The 19339-nt window shown below is 53.5% G+C and overlaps 1 protein-coding gene across 1 annotated transcript; it reads left to right on the top strand.

Moving 5' to 3' along the window:
• Positions 1–269: 269 nt before the first annotated feature.
• Positions 270–17016, top strand: PPP1R13L (protein phosphatase 1 regulatory subunit 13 like). Its single transcript, XM_047710044.1, has 13 exons — positions 270–1064; positions 6095–6245; positions 6353–6495; positions 6872–7382; positions 7473–7571; positions 7648–7739; positions 8063–8537; positions 9515–9969; positions 12466–12597; positions 12697–12830; positions 12929–13095; positions 14644–14843; positions 15743–17016. Exons 2-13 carry the CDS (start codon positions 6191–6193, stop codon positions 15779–15781), a joined length of 2502 nt encoding a protein of 833 aa, XP_047566000.1. The 5' UTR covers positions 270–1064; positions 6095–6190; the 3' UTR covers positions 15782–17016.
• The last annotated feature ends 2323 nt before the right edge of the window (positions 17017–19339 follow it).

The raw sequence follows: 19339 nt of genomic DNA, 5'->3' as shown, positions 1-19339 counted from the left end.
CTTTGAGGATGGGAGAGGGAATAGAAGGCTTGATTAGCGCCCTTTCTTCGCCGGGGGTGGGGGCGGGGAGGCGCGTGTAAACAGCGGCACGTGGACACAGATTTGGGGGTCGCGTCCACGCCCCTTTCCACAGAGACTGCACCGCTTGGGGCGATGGGCGGAGCCGCGGGACGGCGGCTAGACTGGGTGACCCGACTGCATTCCTGGACGGTGTGTCAGCGCCACTTGCCGCCCCCTCTGCCGTGATTTCGGATCCTATTCGAAAATTGGGGCGTCTCCCTTTCTCGGGGTGTGAGCGGCTTTCCAGAACGGAAGGAGGGTCAGGGGAAGGGGACGCGTACCCTCAGCCGGGGATCACCAGTTGGTTCCCCAGAGTGGGCGAGACACCCGGGCGCCGCCCCTGAGTGCTCCGAACTACAATTCCCAGAGGACGCGAGGAGGGAGACGCCCGATGTCCATCCCGAAAGCTGCTGGGGATTGTAGTCCCAGCCTACGATTTTGGACTCCGTTGCTGGGAAAATCTGTAAAGATCCAACCCATCCTTTTTATCGACGGGGAAATTGAGGCTCAGAGACTCGAGGTGCTACTGATTTTTCGAGGCTCTCTTCTCGCCTTAGGGACGGGGCATATGGGTCTCCCCCATCCTCTAACTTTCTACCCCTTTGGTGGCGTCCAAATCTTTGTACAAGGGGGAACCTAAACCTAGAGGGGTAGGGCAGGGATTCAGGAGGCTGCCTCCCTCAATCACGACGTGGTTAAAGTCGATTCTATTTACGTGGTCAGGTCGCCCTGGGCTTCCGGACCTCGCCCTTTCTGTCTGTGAAATGGATTTTCACTGATTCCCAAAGGGAACGTCTCAGGCTGCGTACCGCCCCTCCAGGACTACAAGTCCCAAGGTGCTCGAGGCGACCCCTACTCCTCCTCTCCTCCGGGACCCGCCTCCCAACAGCCGGAGTCACGTCGTCTAACCTGTTCTCGGCGCCTGCCCCGCCCGGTTCTCCGCTCCCCGCAGCCGGAGCCGGAGCCGGAGGAAGTTCCCCGGTGCCAGGATTTGCCCCGGATCCGTGAGTTCCACTCCACTGGGGTCCAGCGGCTCTGAGGAGGCCGACACCGTGTCCCTGGGAGGACTGGGAGGGGGCTCGGACGCCGAGTCCCAGGGCGGAATTGGGGGTGCGCAGATGCCAGGGTCCTTCGAAGGAAAGAACTCATATTTACTAGGGAAAAGGAAAGGGGACTCTGATGCCTGAGTTCTTGGGGTGGAGGGCTCGGACGCCATGGTCCTGGGGAGACGTTGGAGCTGGGACCCCTGAGTCCCACGAATTGGGCACTCTCAGAAGTCTGAGGCTTTGAGTAGAATTGGGGTATTGGATCCCTGAGTCCTGAGCAGAAATGACAAGACTCGGACTGACGGGGTTCTGGAAAGGGCTGTCATCCCTGACGCCCTCCAGCTGCCTTCTCCACCGAACCTCTAGGTCTCGAGACAGAATTCGGAGTGGGATGGGGATAGTGGAACTCGGGGCCCTGAAATGTAGCAGGACAAGCCCCCGAGGTCCCTCTGAAGGCTGGGTTCCGGCGCTCCCTACACTTTCCGGCTCTGGTGTGGGGGCCAGTGGGGGGGACCGGGGCAGTTCTCCAACCTGCGTGCGGCTGTGAGATCCCCAACATATCATTAACCGGCGCGTCAGACCTGCCTAACCAGAGGAGGGACCTCCATCCCAGGGCGCCCCCTGGTGGGGGCGGGAGCCTCCCCTTACCCCTTGGAGGTGGGAAATATTTGGGGTTTGCCGAGGGGGTTCTAGAACCCAGGGCAGAATTCCAGAAGGTGGGATTGGATTCCGGGAGGCTTGCATGGCCGGGCACTACAGAGGCATGAGACTGAGAGGACAGTGGTAAACTGAGGCTAAGAGGTCACACAGGTAAGAGTTGATTGGACTATGTGGCCCCTTCTGAGCTGCTGTCTCAGATAGCAGAGCTGATTAGTTTATAACTTCTTCTGCAGCTGCCCGGGGGATGGAATTCCATCCGTTCCCACCAGATTTTCTGACTAACCTTCCTCCTCCTAGGGCTCCTTGTCCTGACCCTGAGGTGAGAAATGTCACCTCCACCCCCATCTGTCTGACCTGAGGTAGTGTGGGAGATAAGCGAGGGATAGAGGCTAATTCTGGAGGTGTGTGTCTGTCCTTGAAGCTGGGGGAGGGCAGGCATGGGTACCTCCCTCTGTCTGTCTCTCTCTTCTCTCCACCCCTACGTGTCACGTGAGGGGATTGAACAAGGGGGTGGGGGAGGCAGGGGGTTCTGATGAGAGAGGGAAGAACTTCCGAATGTCTGGGCTTGAAGGGCATTCGGTGATAGCCTGAGATGAAATTAAAAATAATAACCAACCGTGGCTGCCAAGACAGAGCTTACAGCGCGCCAGGCTCAGCGCTGGTAGGTAGGATGGCGTGGTTCCCACTGTCTACAGAGGTCTCAGGCACTGCCCGCAGGTGGTTTGCTGACTCCACCCCAGGCAATGACTTCTCTCTACTCCACTGGGGAAACTAAGGCTGGAGAGCGGGCAGGCACAGCCCACACCCTGGGCTTTTGCCACCTTCTCTCTGGAATCTTCCAGGGCATCCCATGCCCCTCCGCCTGAATTTTTGGGGATGACCACAAGCCAGAACTCACTAATGTACAAGGAGAATTTAGGGTTTAGGAAGTTGAGACTCCAGGGATCAAAACCCAGGGCTTTTAGACTCTCAGGAAGAGTCAAAAGGCCTCTTTTGTGTAAAAAAATGAAATTCCTCTGGGTCTTGACCCCTCGCTGTGTGTTAGATTCTGTGTTATCTTAATGAACAGCCCTAGGAAGGTCCGTGATTCAGAATCCTCTATGTGTGAACTTTATTTGGTGCCCTGCATTGTTCTAAATGCAGTCCAAAAATTATGTCACTCAAACCTTACACCCTTTTGAGGAGAGGGGATAAATTCCCCCATTATACACACGAGGAAACTGAGGCACAGAGAAACTATATAACTAGTCCAGGGTAGAGACTTCGAGAAGGGAAGGCCCTAGCCTGTTCCACAGAGGAGGAACACCAAGTCCCGGAGAGGGTGGGGTCTCTTCCAGCGTCTGTCTGTCTGGACAGAAATGTAGGTTTCCAACCACAGTATTCCCAGCCTAGCCTGGCGCTTTGTCGCGGTTCCCACTGAGGATGATGATTCCTCCAGGAAGCTCCCCCGGGGTCCTTAACCCCGAAGAACTTGCTTGGCCTGGCCGCGTGCACGAGACCCTGGGAACAGAGAGTTAGGGGTGGAGAGGAAGGGGACAAGTGAGACCTGGGGTTAGAGGGTACCCAGGGGTGGACTAGAGCCCGCAGGAGGGAGAGCGGGGAGCTGGAAGTGCAGGGCAGGGGCCTGGGAACAGAGGCGCGCCGCGCGCCGCCCTCGCGCCCCGCCCGGCCCCCGCTCCCCTGCGGCGGGAGGTGAGGCACCTGCCCAGGCCCGCAGCGCATTCCCGGGGTCTGAGCTCAGGCGCTGTCCGCGTGACCCGGAGCGCCCCCTGGTGGCCCCGGCAGCCCTTCTGCCCACACCAGTGCTGGGAGGGCCCCACGCCCAGTCTCGGCATTTCCTTAGAGCCAGAAGATGTCAGCATGGGATCTGAGAGTCTTAGAAATTCGGGAATCCTGAAATCTCCCAAAAGAACATCTCGCTGCCAGAATTCTGGCACTGGAGGCTGCATAGAACTGTTCGTTTTTAGGGGCGCCTGGGTGGCTCAGTGGGTTACGGCGGGGAGCCTGCTTCCTCCTCTCTCTCTGCCTGCCTCTCTGCCTACTTGTGATTTCTCTCTGTCAGATAAATGGATAAAATCTTTAAAAAAAAAAAGAGAGAACTGTTCGTTTTTATATTTTAGCAGACACAGAGTGTTTCCTGTGTATCTGAGATTCTAAAAGCCCCGAGTTCTGATTCCTGTAGTTTTCTACGTTCTAAGGCCTGAGTTCTCAGAGCCTCGTTCCTCTTGCACCTTCTGGCCAGTTGGATCCTCACTATAGTCCTCTATGACGGATTGCTATATATCTGCGTTGTACGGATCAGGAGGCACTTTTGTCAGCATCAGTGGTTCTCCAAGAGTTGAACCCCGGAAGTCTGGCTCCTTACTCGTGATCTTACCCACTCCCCTAACCAAGCATTCAGCTAGACTTTTAGGGCAGCGAATCCTGGGATAGATAGAACATGGTGCAGGAAGATGGAGAAATCTGAGCTAGCAAAACTGGAGAATTCTAGAATGTTCCAAAGATGGACTCTTGGACTCAGAACGTTTGGACAAGATACTCTCAAGCTGAGAGTTTTAGGCTCTGTAGAGCTTTAATTACAACCTCAAGGTCCTTACAGTTTCTAGGGCTCTGAGACCTTGAAGAGGCCTCTTAGAATAGCTCCTTTGCCTCCTCCTTTCACTGTTGGGGAAACTGAGGCCTGAGGAGTGGATGGGACTTGTTGCCCAAGGTCACACGCTCCCAACACACCCAAATGAACCACCAGCCCCAACAGGTTCTGTGCCAAGGCTTCCCAGACAGAGGCCAGAATCAGCATGTCCCAGCCCGCCCCACCGCCCACGCCTGTACCTCCGAACCTGAGGGGCTGGTGCAGCCTGGCGAGGTGGCAAGGCTGGCGGGCGTGGTGGCTACCATGGGGATGGGGATGGTGCTGGCCTGACCGGTTCCTTGTGGCCTAGCTCTTTCCCACTGAGCCGGTGACCACAGAAGCCCAGCCACCCCCAGCCACCTCCCTGTTCTTCCTGTGAATGCTGGGTCTCCACGAGCAAGGTCGACTCTGGGGAGGGGAAGCTGAGTGGTCCCTGTCCTCTGGGACTCTGCCAAGTCTGGTCACGGCGACCCAGACTAACAAGTTAGATGCAGGTGTGAAACCTAATACCACCGACTCCTTGCAAGGTGATCTTGAACAGAGGGCTCTGAGCCCCACTTTTTTTGCCTGCTACTGTGATTTTGACCATCGCATGTGGTATTGGGTGCAAGCCCTTGGCACAGTTTTAGGAGGTAGTGGCCCTTCAGTTAATAGTTATTTTATTTCATTATGCCCTCAAGCAACTCTCACAGATACATGGTAGGCAGTACAATTATTATTATTATTATTTTTAAAGATTTTATTTATTTATTTGTCAGAGAGAGAGAGAGCACAGGCAGACAGAGTGTCAGAGGGAGAAGCAGGATCCCTGCAGAGCAAGAAGCCTGATGCGGGACTCGATCCCAAGACGCTGGGATCATGACCTGAGCCGAAGGCAGCCGCTTAACCAACTGAGCCACCCAGGCGTCCCAGTACAATTATTATTTTTAAAAAATATTCCTTGTGGGGTACCTGGGTGGCTCAGTCAATTAAGTGGCTGCCTTTGACTCAGGTCATGATCCTAGGGGTCCTGGGATCGAGCCTGCATCGGGCTCCCTGCTCGGCAGTCTGCTTTCCTTTTTTTCTTTGTTTTTTGTTTTTTTTTTAAGATTTTATTTATTCATTTATTTGACAGACAGAGATCACAAGTAGGCAGAGAGGCAGGCAGAGAGAGGAGGAAGCAGGCTCCCCGCTGAGCAGAGAGCCCGATGCAGGGCTCCATCCCAGGACCCTGGGATCATGACCCGAGGGGAAGGCAGAGGCTTTAACCCACTGAGCCACCCAGGCGCCCCTCCGCAGCCTCCGTTTCCCTCTGCCGCTCCCCCTGCTTGCGCTCGAGCTTTCTCTCTCAAATAAATAAAAATCTTAAAAAAAAAATAAAAAGATCCCTAGCATAAAAAAATATATATCCCTGGCATCTAGTGTCGTGTCTCCGGGTCCTAGTAGACACTCGGTAATTGATGGTTACTTTTGCGTTCTTTGTTCCCTCACATGCCTGGTGCACAGTAGATAATGAGTGGCTAATTGTTGAAGGAGTCATTCAGGACTTATTAGGACTGACCTAGAAAGATGAACAAGGAGCTACGTAAAGAGAGTGAATTGTCCAGAGCCATCCAGGAGGATTTGAAGGAGTTGGCATTTCCCAGCCAGGGAAGTGGCTGGGCATAGCGGTTCCAGTGGAAGGACCTAGGAGAGTAAAGGCTCTGTCTGGCTTTTCTAGGACCCCTGGTTCCCTGCGGGCGGGATCTGAGAAGGCTTCCCTTCCCCCGCCCCCCCCAACACACACCTCGGCAGGCGCCCCGCTTTGGCAGGCACCATGGACAGCGAGGCATTCCAGAGCACGAGGGACCTTCTGGACCTGAACTTCCAGTGTGAGCTGGGGTAGGGGGCGGGGCTTGCCCCGGAGGGGCCCTCAAGGGTAGAGGCGGGGCGCTGCCCGGAGAGGTCCGGGTCCTGACCGCTACTCCCACCTGCCCAGCTCTGGCCATGAAGCACATGGACCTGAAGCAGATGGAGCTGGACACGGCGGCGGCCAAGGTGGACGAGCTCACCAAACAGCTGGAGTCGCTGTGGTCAGACTCACCCACGCCTCCCGGTTCGCAGGCTGGAGCCCCCCCTAGGGTGAGCCTACTCGCCTCGGTCCCCACCTTGGCCCCCAAAGCCAGCCTTTTTCTGCCTAAGGTTCTGTCCCATCGGGTTGTACAGGCTGTGGGCTATTTGAGGACACTTGAAAGAAGGGACCAGTATAAATGGACTTCTAACAGGACCCTTGGGGGAAAAGGGTCTTTTTCTTAGAGGCAGAAGGGCACCGTGTGGGCTAGCTTCAGTCCTGATCTCAGGGCTGTCTCGCCAGTACCTCTCACCAGGACTCCCTGTGCCTCACTCTCCAGCCCTGCTCCAACTCCCCTAGGTTAATTTCCGATGACTTCTTTTGGTCTCCTACTAACCCCTACATTAATATCTCCTTTGGCCCCTCAATGTCCTGGCTTCCGCACAGCCGTCCCGGTACAGCTCCAGCCCGGTCCCCGAGTCCTTCAGCAGCCGCGGGTCTCCCCGGAAGGCGGCCACCGACGGTGCAGACACCTCGTTCGGACGCTCCGAGAGTGCCCCGGCTCTGCACCCCTACAGCCCGCTGTCCCCTAAAGGCCGGCCTTCATCACCGCGCACTCCGCTCTACCTGCAGCCGGATGCCTACGGCACCCTGGACCGAGCGCCCTCGCCCCGGCCCCGCGCCTTCGATGGCACAGGCAGCTCCCTCGGCCGTGCGCCCTCCCCGCGGCCGGGATCCGGCCCGCTCCGCCAGCAGGGCCCCCCTACGCCCTTCGACTTCCTGGGCCGCGCGGGTTCCCCGCGGGGCAGCCCCCTGGCGGAGGGACCCCAGGCCTTCTTCCCGGAGCGCGGGCCCTCGCCACGCCCCCAGACCTCAGCCTACGATGCGTCCGTGGCCTTTGGGAGCCCCCTACTGGGCGCGGGCGGTAGCGCTTTCGCTCCACCTCTGCGCGCTCAAGGTGAACGAGGGGGGCCTGGTTTGTGGGGTGAGAGGGATGCTGGCACGGGACCAGCCTCCTGGTATAGCCCGATTCGCCACCTCTCCCTAGACGACTTAACGCTGCGCCGGCGGCCCCCCAAAGCCTGGAATGAGTCTGACCTAGACGTGGCGTATGAGAAGAAATCTTCGCAGACAGCAAGCTACGAACGTGAGTGGTGGGAGACCAGAGGAGGCGGGGAGCCGGGAGAGGCAGCCCCCAGACCCTAATGATTCGCGCCTTGCAGGCTTGGACGTCTTCTCGCGGCCCGCTTCGCCCGGCCTGCAGCTGTTACCCTGGAGAGAGAGCAGCCTGGATGGGCTGGGGGCCACCAGCAAGGTGAGGGGGGGCTGCGGAGGACGGGGCTGGGGGGCAGGGGCCGGAAGTGCAGTCAGGACCACCTCCCATTCCTGGCTCCACCCCCAGGCTCCCTGCCCTCCACCCCAGGCTCTTCCTTCTTTATCTTGAATTCCACCCCCCCACCCCACCCCCACCCCCAGCCCGCCTAACTCCCTTTTCCCTCACTCCCTCTGGCGTCCCTCAACTTCTCTCCTTTCTTGACCTTTTGTCCTTACCTCCTTTCCCCTCCTCCTCTATCATTCCCTCCCCCTAACTTCTTCCCACCTAAGCCCCTTCTTTCCTCCTTCCCTCCTTCTCCCCAGGACAACCTCACCAGCGCCACTCTGCCCCGCAATTACAAGGTCTCTCCTCTGGCCAACGACCGGCGTTCTGATGTGGGCAGCTACCGCAGATCGCTGGGCTCCCCGGCGCCGTCAGGAACTTTGCCCCGCAGCTGGCAGCCTGTCAGCCGCATCCCCATGCCCCCTTCCAGCCCCCAGCCACGCGGAGCCCCACGCCAGCGCCCCATCCCTCTCAGCATGATATTCAGGCTGCAGAATGCCTTCTGGGAGCATGGGGCCAGCAGGGCCATGCTCCCTGGCTCCCCCATCTTCTCCAGAGCACCCCCACCTAAGCTGCCTCCCCAGCCCCAGGCACCCCCTCAGCCCCAGGCACCCCCTCAGCCCCAGCCGCCGCCTCAGCCCCAGCCTCCACCCCCTCCCCAGCCCCAACCCCAGCCTCAACCCCCTGTCCCAGCCCCACAACATCCCCAACAGACTTGGCCCTCTGTGAGCGAAGGTGAGTCAGCAGTGGGGGGCACAGAAGGCTGGTTAAAGGGAGGACAAATGGCTGGGGACCAGAACAGCTTGGGGAGCCATCACAGCAGACACCCATTTCCAGACACTGTCCCTGCACAGAGCGAGGCTAGAGGAGCTTGGGAATTCGTTCAGGAGCTAGGGGGAGCACGGTGGTTAAGCATGGACCCTGGAATCAGACTGCATGGCTCCATGCTGTGTGACCTTTGATAAGTCACTTAACCTCTCTGGACCTCAGTTTCTTTGAGTGTAGAAGGTGATAGAGCCCATCTTATTATGGTATTAGATTATTTAATCTATATAAAGTCATTAAAATAGAGCCTGATGTGGGAAGATTTTAATAGCTATTATATTAGTTATAATAATCATTAATATGTTTGTGTCTGGGAGACCAGCCCAGGGCCTAGAGTTAAAGCCAAATGGATTTTGAGCCCCTCTCCCCTACTGACTTGCTATATGAGTCAGGATAAACTAGCTAAGCTATCTGAGCTTCTGTTTTGTCATCTGGGAATTGTGAGGGACATTATCAGGCACCAGGATTCTAGTCCCAGAATGAGTATTCTGCCTGAAAGGGTCGGCAAGCAAGTTCTTAGGATCTCAGCAAGTCAAGACCATCGTGATGGTATTAGCACAAGATTCCGAAGTCAGAGGGATCAGTCGCAGCCAAGTGGCATTGGGCAATTGACTTGCACTCCCTGACGCTCAGCTTCCCTCCCTGTAATAAGGAAATGATAGCAGGTTCTACCTCACAAGGTCGTGGTGAGAATTCAGTAAGACTAGCACACAATCATGTATTATTCACAGCCCATGGTATGTAGCCCAGAGAGAGCAAGGAACTGCCCTGAGGTCACACAGCAAATCGGATGCTGGCTGCAGGTCCTGGAAGTTGTAGACTTGGAGAGGGGAGTCATGGGGTTCTCCCAGGCACCCATTCACTGATGGGCTTCTTGTTCCCTCTAGGCCCCCCCAAACCTCCCCCGGAGCTGGAGCCAGAACCCGAGCTGGAGGGGCTGCTGGCACCAGTGCTGGAGGGCGGTGATGCAGATGAAGGCACTGTAACTCGGCCCCTCAGCCCCACGAGGCTGCAGCCAGCCCTGCCCCCTGAGGCGCAGTCAGTGCCTGAGCTGGAGGAGGTGGCACGGGTGCTGGCAGAGATACCGCGCCCCCTCAAACGCAGGGGCTCCATGGAGCAGAGCCCCGCTGTAGCTCTGCCCCCCACTCACAAGAAGCAGTACCAGCAGCTCATCAGCCGCCTTTTCCATCGGCATGGAGGGCCTGGGGGGCCTGAACCCGAACTGTCCTCCATCAGTGAGGGATCCGAAGCAAGGGCAGGGCCCCCTGCTCCTGCCCCACCAGCTCCCATCCCACCCCCGGCCCTGCCTCAGGTCAGCCCACCAGAGCAGCTGCAGAGCATGGTAAGTAATACAGGAGGACACGGGGATCTATTAGCACATGGACGTGCCCCTTCCCTTTTAGGACAGAACCTGGAAATGGCATGCCTCACATCTGCCTCTTCCAGTTGGCCAGGGACCCGGCGGCTGCAAGGGAGGTCGGGAAATGTAGTCTTTAATCTAGGAGTCAACCTGTGTTCTGAAGACAGGGAGAATGTCTTGGAAGAGGCATTTGCAAGTCTCGGCCACACAGAGACTTTCTCTGCTCCTCTCCAATCACCTGCTTCCCCCCCAACACCGCCACCCCAGGGGCATCTCTTCAGGAATCTTGGAATCTTACCACCTGGAAATGAGTGTGTCAGTGGGTTTATTCCAGGACCTGAAAAGCCTGCCCGAGTAAGGTAGTCACCATGCTGCATGGTCTCTCGTGTCTGCCTTCTCTGGGAATTGATCTCTCCTCTCAGACCTCAGCACGCCTGTGCCATGGCTAGAAATGGCGGCTCAGAATGACCTCTCACTTCTGGCGCATGGTGTCCTCTGATGCTTCTCAGAGGCGCTTTCATTCAAAATTTCGAGAGCAAGTCTCTGGTATCCGAGGCTGTGGGTGTGGTGATTAAGCCTAGCTGCAGAGCTAGGCTGCCCGGTTCAAATCCCAGCTCCATGCCGCTTATCAGCTGTGCAACCTTGTGCAAGATGCTTAGCCTCTGGGCCTCAGTGTCTTCATCTGTAAAATGGGGATGAGAGAAACCATAGAGTTGCTTGGAGCATGAAATATATGAATATAGCGCTTAGAATAGTGCCTGGCTCTTAACTGTTAATCACTATTCTTATTGTTAGCATTTGACCAGGGGATGGTGGCCTTTGAAACTTGCTCCAGTCCCTGCATCTTGGCCGGGGTGTGGGTGGCGTGTATGGAACAGTCCTGTTCTCTCAGTGTGGATGGACAGAGTGAGGGGAGCGATTCCGAGAGAAGAAGCAGGGGCTAGGCTGACACCCCAAAATGCCTATTCCCAAGCCAGGAAAGGTTGAGATCCGGGATCTTGAGATCAAGAATGGAAGAATGAAATCACCTTATGGGATCACAAAGTCCTGGCCATAAAGAAACTTGAAAATTCACAGAATTCAAGAATTAAATCCTGTTCTCAGTCTCAGAACAGTGAGCCTTCAGAATCCTAGAGTGCCGAAGTTTCAAAGAACGGGATCTTAGAATTTAGAAGTCAGTAACACTGGCCCTGGTTATTAACTGATTCGTGAAGTCACCAAACTGAAAATTAAAGGCTCTTCTCGTTTGAGTCAGGAAATCACAGATTAGTGCACTAATATGTTGAAATACAGAATCCTGTTTTATTTTATTATTTTTAAAAGAGTATTTTCCAAAAATTTTTATTTATTTGTGATAGAGTATGGGGGGCAGAGGGAGAAGGAGAAGCAAACTCCCTGCTGAGCAGGGAGCCTTATGCAGGACTCGATCCCAGGACCCTGAGATCATGACCTGAGCCGAAGGCAGACACTTCACCGACTGAGCCACCCAGGTGTCCCTAAAGAGTATTTTTTGAAAGATACCTCTACACACATCATGGGGCTTGAAGTCACAGCCCCAAGATAAAAAATCTCAGCTGTACCAACCGAGCCAGCTGCGTACCCCCAGAATTATATTGTAAAGGAACATTTTCCACTAGAAAAGTAAATACACAAACACCGTAGTAAGTAGGAGGAAATAGAAAAAAAGAATAAAGAGGCCAAAAATCACAGCACTCAGAACCGTGATTAACATTCTAAGTATCTCCTTCCAAACTGTTGGAAGGAAATTCTAACCATAAAATAATTAAAGTTCCCATAGAATCTTGGGAATGCAACGACTTGGGTCTTCAGCAATTGGACATGGCGTAAATTAGCATTCCTGGATTTACAGTATTTGAAATAGCTGAACCTCAGAGAATTTTGAAATCCGTGGCTCTTGAGATCTCCACATTCCGGGATCTTGAGATCATCGACATCAAAGACCAGAAACACAAAATGCTACATGCTCCCAATAAATGAACCTTGTAGGAGGACCTGTAAACATCAAAAATAAGAAAGCACAAGGAATAAGAGGCTAAATATTCTCATTCCGAACATCTGGAATTAACACTGGACAACAGTTTGTTATGTGGGTTTCATAGCATTTATGTTTTATAAAAGCATTAAGACTGAGGACGGGTTGAATACCTACCTGGCTTCTACAATCATCAGCTTGGTGGTCTGCCAGCTTCCTTTCGGGTCTCAGGGGCCAAGATCCAGATTCCCTGACTATTGTAGGGAATCAAAGGCTATAGAACTGAGGCATCCCTTTCCCCATGGCCCGTCGGACCCAGGCTCTGTACCTCCCCGCCTTCCAGTCCCAGCCCCACCTCCGACTAGTTGGATGACCTGGGGCGGCTGCGGCCGGGTTCCTGAACCTCTATTTTCCTCTCTAAGTAATGGGTATATTAATAATCCCCCCCAAGTCACCGGAGCCACCGCCCCCATCCATTTCCCCAGGAGATGCGTTCGGTGCTTCGGAAGGCCGGCTCCCCGCGCAAGGTTCGCCGCGCGCGCCTCAACCCACTTGTGCTCCTGCTGGACGCCGCGCTGACCGGGGAGCTGGACGTGGTGCAGCAGGCGGTGAAGGAGGTGAGTGCTGCCCGAGCGCAGGGCAGGCGGGGTGGAAGCAGTGTTCGCGGGATTGTGCTGGGGACTGAGCCTCTGCCTCCGTGTCCCCCGCCCGCCCAGATGAATGACCCGAGCCAGCCCAATGAGGAGGGCATCACCGCCCTGCACAACGCCATCTGCGGCGCCAACTACCCCATCGTGGACTTCCTCATCGCGGCCGGTGCCAACGTCAACTCCCCAGACAGCCACGGCTGGTGAGCCCTGACCCTGACCCTTATGGGGTGGGACCACGCTGCTGGCCCGGGCACCCGCGGGCAAATGCGCGGCCACTCACGCACGCCTCCACGCCTAGGACACCACTGCACTGCGCAGCGTCGTGCAACGACACGGCCATCTGCACGGCGCTGGTGCAGCACGGCGCAGCCATCTTCGCCACCACGCTCAGTGACGGAGCCACCGCCATCGAGAAGTGCGACCCCTACCGCGAAGGTTACGCTGACTGCGCCACTTACCTGGCAGGTGCGAGGCTTGCCTCTGGAGGAGGGAAGGAGGTGGTGGGGACCCAGGCCACCCAGCTGGTCACTGCGGAGGGGGAAGGGGCAAGACTGCCGGTCGTGGGAGAGAAGATGTGGGGACTGTACCAGCCAGGTAGCAGGATCACAAAGGAAGGGCGGTGGGATGGACCACCTGCGGGAGAGCTGGACTGGTCCTCCCACCTGGCGGGTGCGCACGGGGTGTGTGGGGTGAGCAGACTGCCAACCTCATGGGCTGGAGGACATGGGCACTGTGTCATGCAAACTGGACACCTATGGAAAGAAGGGTGGTCTTGGAGATTGCACTGTTCACCTGCTTTCTCACCCGACGGCATGAGGGGGTTGGACATTCCAACAACACCATTTACCTGGCATAGGGCTGGGCAGGTGGGCTGTGCTACCTGTGGAGACACAGGGCCACACCGTTGACAGGTGAGGCTTCCCTTGGGGGGGGGGGGGAGGGCAGATCACCCAGGCAGGTGATGGGAGGAAGTGGATAGCTTAACATCAAGGGAGTGTGTAGAGCGTCACTATTACACACCTGAGGTGGGTGGGCAGATTGTATCATAGGGTGGGATTAGGAACATCACAGAGCTGAAGTAAGTCAGGCTCTAGGATCTGGGGGTGGGACAATGTTTTTGAGAGGTGAGCCACCTCAAGGCAGAAACTGGATGAGAGCCTTGGGGCTTGTGGGTGAGCACGGGTAGACGGGGACTGCACCCCAGGGGCACGAAATAGACTAAGTTTCGGGGTGGGGCGTTGGCCCTTACACGTTGGTACAAGGAGGTGGAGCCTATGAGATGGGGCGCTTGGACTGTTTTGCCTGCCTCGGACGTGGAGAGTTCTAGGAGAGTCAAGTAGAGATTGGACACAAGACCTGGCAGGGAGGGAAGGCAGGACCGAAACCCAGTGGACTGAACCACTAGAAAGAGGGAGCAGCGTGGACTGTACCATTTGGAAGGGGGGGGGCTAAATTCTTGATGGAAATTTTACCACTTAACAGGGCGGGGAAGAGGGTGGGCTGTACCCTCTGGAGACGTTATTGCATCCTCTGGAGATTTTGTCACTTGGGGAGGGGGAAAGCAGTGTGGACTTACCATCTGGGAAGGGGGAGGTGGGACCACTTAGTGCGAGGCGGGGAAGGGCTCTACCATCAAAGGGGGCGTTGAGATTATGGAAACTGTACAGTTGGGGTGGGGGCGGTATACAGCCAACCGCACCTCTGGGAGTGACGCAGGGACTTGACGATGTCCAAGAGGGGATGGGGACCATTGACCCTGCCTCGGGGCTTGGAGGCCCCAGTTTGATGAACCCTGATATCCTCGAATGTCAGAGACTGCCAGTGGCGAGCAGCTGACTCCAGCTTAGGCGCCCCTCTCCAGACTTTGCTGTATGTGTGTGATGGGGGGGGGGGGGTGTGCCACATCCCAGGGCCCGTCCCTGTCCTCAGCGTGTCTTGTGTCCCTGAGTGTCTGATGCCTCCAGCCCTCCATCCCCACCAGGTGCTCACAGCCCCTGCGGGTTCGTGTTTCAGATGTGGAGCAGAGCATGGGCCTGATGCACAACGGGGCGGTGTACGCCCTCTGGGACTACAGCGCGGAGTTCGGAGACGAGCTGTCCTTCCGCGAGGGCGAGTCGGTCACCGTGCTGCGGAGGGATGGACCCGAGGAGACCGACTGGTGGTGGGCTGCGCTGCATGGGCAGGAGGGCTACGTACCTCGTAACTACTTTGGGGTGAGCAAAAAAAAAAAAAAAAAAATCTCTTCTACAAAGAAGAGATACTGTATCCGAATCCTGGGGCTATTTGGGGGAAGAGAGTGATTCTGGGGAAAAAATGAGCAAGAGGGACAGTCCATTACACTAGGGGCGAGGTAGGTCAGAAGAATCTATTACTGGTCCGTGGGGAATGAGGAAACCCAATTATAATAACGCAAGGGAGGTGAGGGACAGCGCCCCTTATAGTTGGGAGAGAAAGTGCCCCTTCCCTGTGGTACTTTGTGGGGAACTCACTGCCTGACTAGTTATTTGGTTCGTGCGCAATTTTTTTTTAATCATCCTTAATTATATTACTGGGGAGGCAAGGAAGAATGTATTTTAGCCAAGGGAAGCCATGAAGAATCCCATTTTAGGTACGCACGAGGGGAAGTTAAAAGAATTGTTTATTACTGGCGTAGTGGGGAGGAAGCTTTTGTTACACTGCAAGGGGGAGGGAGAGGAAGATTCCATTATTAAAAGGATGGTAGAATTGAGGGAGATTGTACTAGGTTAAGGGAAGAGACCAGAAGATCCCATTATATTCCTAGGAGAGAAGATTCTTGTAATTTGGGGATGGGTGGAGGTAGGTCTGAAGGAGATAGCCACTGTGGTAGGGAGAGACAGGTGTTCATTTCATGGCAGAATAGAAGCCTCAGAAAATTACATTTCATCAACTCTAGGCTCCATCTGGTGCTTGGTGGTGACAGGGGCCTTGGGGATTCTGGAGCAAATCCCCAAGGGGAAGGAGTCGGTTAGGAAGGGAGGGGAGGATGGAGACAGCCCATCTGTTTGGGGATGGATTAAGTGACTCCATTAAATTTGGGGGTAGGAGGAAGGAGGGAGAGTTCCTGGTGTCTAAAGATTCTGCCTTCCCTCAGCTCTTCCCCAGGGTGAAGACTCAGAGGAACAAGGTCTAGCTGCACAGAAGGTCATTGCAAAGGGAGGCAGGAGCGGGCAGCCCTGCCTTTGCCACAGACCTCTCCTCAGTAACTGCTGCATCTCCTTGGGCCCCAAGCCCTACAGGGGTGGGGTCCTCACCTCCAGCTCTCTGCTTCCCTGGAAGCCCAGGGAAGAAGGAGAATCTCAGCCTTAAGTTTAGAAGCTGCCTTAGCCTTGGGAGATCACCGTGGGGCTGGGAATCATCGGAGGCAAGAGACTTCCCCTCCTCCCCCAGCCTCCTCCATTTGCCAAATCAGATCCTGTCCCAAGTGCCTCTCACTCCTGCTGCCAACACCTCCCACCCCCTCCAAACAAGCCAACATACCATCCTAGGAGAGCCTGGGGTGTGTCACTTCCACCGGATTTCCCCGGGAGTCACCTCTGCCCTCATCTCTCCAGGGCTGGGCGAGACACACTGGTCCCCACCTCTCCCCACTCAAGTGCCTTCACTCAGTGCTGGTTTTATAACCAAATGGGGACATTTTTCCTTATAAATAAAGGTAGTTTGCACAGAAATGGACTTCCCTCTCTTTAGATCCCCTTCTGACCTAATAAGTGCTCATCACCCTTACCGTGTTTGACAAACCAGTTTTAAGGAAGCCCCTTTCTAAGGGATTTCTGTCTTGAAAATCCAGTCCTTCCTCTTCCAAACACATCTGTTTTTTTTTTTTTTTTTTGTGGGTTTTTTTGGTGGGGGGAGGGATGATTTTTGGTGGGGTTTTTTTTTTGTTTTGTTTTTTGTTTTTTAGTGTCTCAATATTTTTACATGTTTTGGATTCTTTATGTCTTTAAACATTTTAAGCTTATTTTGTAGTATATGTATGATAATTCTACCATCTGAAGTATGGAGCCATCTACTTCCATCATCCGCTGTGTCTGCTGGTTCTCGCTCGTGGTGGATTGTTCCCTCGAGTGTGTTGAAATTATGGTTTGGGAGACCGTCTTCGACAGGGCTTTATCTTCCCGTAATCCATGTGGCCTTGTTGAGGGTATGACCCTGAAGAGGGACTTTCCTTTGCTCCTGCCTCACTTCTTTACTGTGTAAACTGATTTTTGGTAAAGCACAGGCATAGGTCTCCTGTGTATTTCTTGACAAATCCCAAGGCAACAGCATTGTTGTTGTCTGAGATGTCCAGTACAAATGGCCACCAACCTCATGTGGCTGTTTAAATTTCAATTAATTAAAATTAAATAAAAATTCAGGATCATTTCTCAGTCCCTTTTCTAGTGCTTGGTTGCCATGTGTGGCCAGTGGCTACCATTTGAGGCAGTGCAGATAGAGAACATTTTCATCATCCCAGAAAGTTCTACTGGGTAGAGCTGAAAGACAACATTTCCAGTATATGGAAGCCTCTTCCCAGTCAACCACTGTTGTGATTTCTATCACTGTTGATTAGTTTTCATGAATATATTTTATTTTTATTATTATTTTTAAAGATTTAGTTCATTCATTTGAGACAGAGAGTGAGTGAGAGAGACAGAAGGAGCAGGGGGAGTGGGAGAGGGAGAAGCAGACTCCCCACTGAGCAGGGAGCCCACCGCAGGACTCAATTCCAGGACCCGGGATCATGACCAGAGCCAAAGGCAGATGCTTTACCAACTGAGCCACCCAGGTGCCCCTGTGAATATACCTTAAAAACCAAATAGTACCGGGGCACCAGGCTGGCTCAGTCAAAAGTGGGGTCATGAGTTTGATACCCACATTGGGTGTAGAGATTACTGAAAAAAAGAAAAAAAAACTATACTAAAATATTTATGAGAAGAAAGCAGTCCTCTGTGCCATCATCTCTCTCCACTCCCTTCTGCTCTCTAGAGACCCCTTTCAACGGCTTTATCTGTTTCTTCTAGTATTTTCTCCCATGTTTCTAAATATGCTGATACTGCTATTTCTCGATAGCCAATTTTAGATGTTCTCTACCAGACTTCCTGCTACAGGAGGGGAGGCTTGCGTTCATGCTGATGCCACTTTCTCTTTTCCAGTGAAATGGTGTCATAATTTCTATATCAATCATAGTTTTTACCATGTAATATGTAAATGTTTTCACTGCAAAGCCATGTAATATACTAGCATTTTCCTCCTCATGTAAACTTTAAGACTTTTGAGAATTAATGATTACCTTTGTCACATGCTTAATTTTATATGCAATTATACTTAATGTTTTTCAAATGGTCTGTGGGATTGTCCATACTCCTATCAGTTCACTCAGGACTTTTTTTTTTCCTCCCTCCTGAAGTCCTCTCTCTTGCTTTCAGCTGAACTCTCTGCTCTCTAGGACTGTGCTAAGCTCTGCTGGGACATCTCTGAGTTGGACACTGTTTCCTGGGTCCCATATCTTTGTCTCACTTGATTGACTCTTCATTTGGTGGAGCACATCCTCTAGTTGTTCTCTCAGAAAGGTGAAGAAGAGGTTGATATTTTTGGGTTCTTATTTTTTGTTTAAGATTTTATTTATTTATTGGACAGAGAGAGAGATCACAAGTAGGCAGAGAGGCAGGCAGAGAGAGAGAGAGGAGGAAGCAGGCTCCCCACCAAGGAAAGAGCCCGATGTGGGGCTCAATCCCAGGACCCTGGGATCATGACCTGAGCTGAAGGCAGAGGCTTTAACCCTCTGAGCCACCCAGGCGCCCCTTTTTGGGTTCTTAAAAACTAAATATAGCTTCATTCTATCCTCCCACTTTTTTATAGTTTGGGCTGGGTATAAAATTCTAGCTTGGAAATAGATGTATCCTCTTTCATTCAAATCTGTTTGCACCGTGACTTGGAATGCAAATTTAGAGACCAAGGGAAAGCTGTTTTTCCCCCCTTAGATTTGTTTCCATTCCCCCTTTCCTTTCCTTTGAACTTGTATTTGAACTTTTTTTTTTTTTTTTAGAAAGAGCTCCCCTGACAGTGGGTTGTGGAGGGTCAGAGGGTGAGGGAGAATCTCAAGCAGACTCCATACCCAGCACGGAACCTGGTGCAGGTCTCGATCTCATGACCTGGGCCAATATAAAGAGTCAGACACTTAAGCCACCCAGGTGCCTCTTGACTTTTTTATTTATTTATTTATTTTTGGCTTTGTGGCTTTGTGGCTTTTTTCCTGGAAGCTTTTAGAATCTTCCCTCTTTCTCTGGTTCTGAAAATTCATTTATATGCCTTACTTTAGTCTTTATTCATTAATCGTTCTGACCTTAAGTCTGTCCTTTCTATCTGGCGATTCATAGCCTTAGGTTCCGGGAAATTTTCTTATATATTTCTTTGCCGATTTCTTCTCCTTCCCCTTCTCTGGGTCCCACCCAGATAATCCAGGATGATCTCCCCATCTCAGGATCCTTAAACTTAATCATGTTTTTGCCCACATAAGGCAGCAAAGGAGAAGACGTAGACGACGAGATGGGAATCCCTGCCCTCGGATTCAAACCCTGTCTGGACCTTTGAAATTAATCAGTGATTACTACTTTTGTTGGAAGTGTGCTAAGGATAGAGTGGTTATGCTTTTATGGAGTGTCTACTTTTAGAGATTCATTCTGAAATACCTATCATAAAATGAGAGGGT

The sequence above is a fragment of the Lutra lutra genome, chromosome 17 (assembly GCF_902655055.1).
Source record: "Lutra lutra chromosome 17, mLutLut1.2, whole genome shotgun sequence".
Lineage (NCBI taxonomy): Eukaryota > Metazoa > Chordata > Mammalia > Carnivora > Mustelidae > Lutra > Lutra lutra.
The sequence above is the reverse complement of the archived record's forward strand: the minus strand, read 5'-3'. Positions and strand labels throughout refer to the sequence as shown.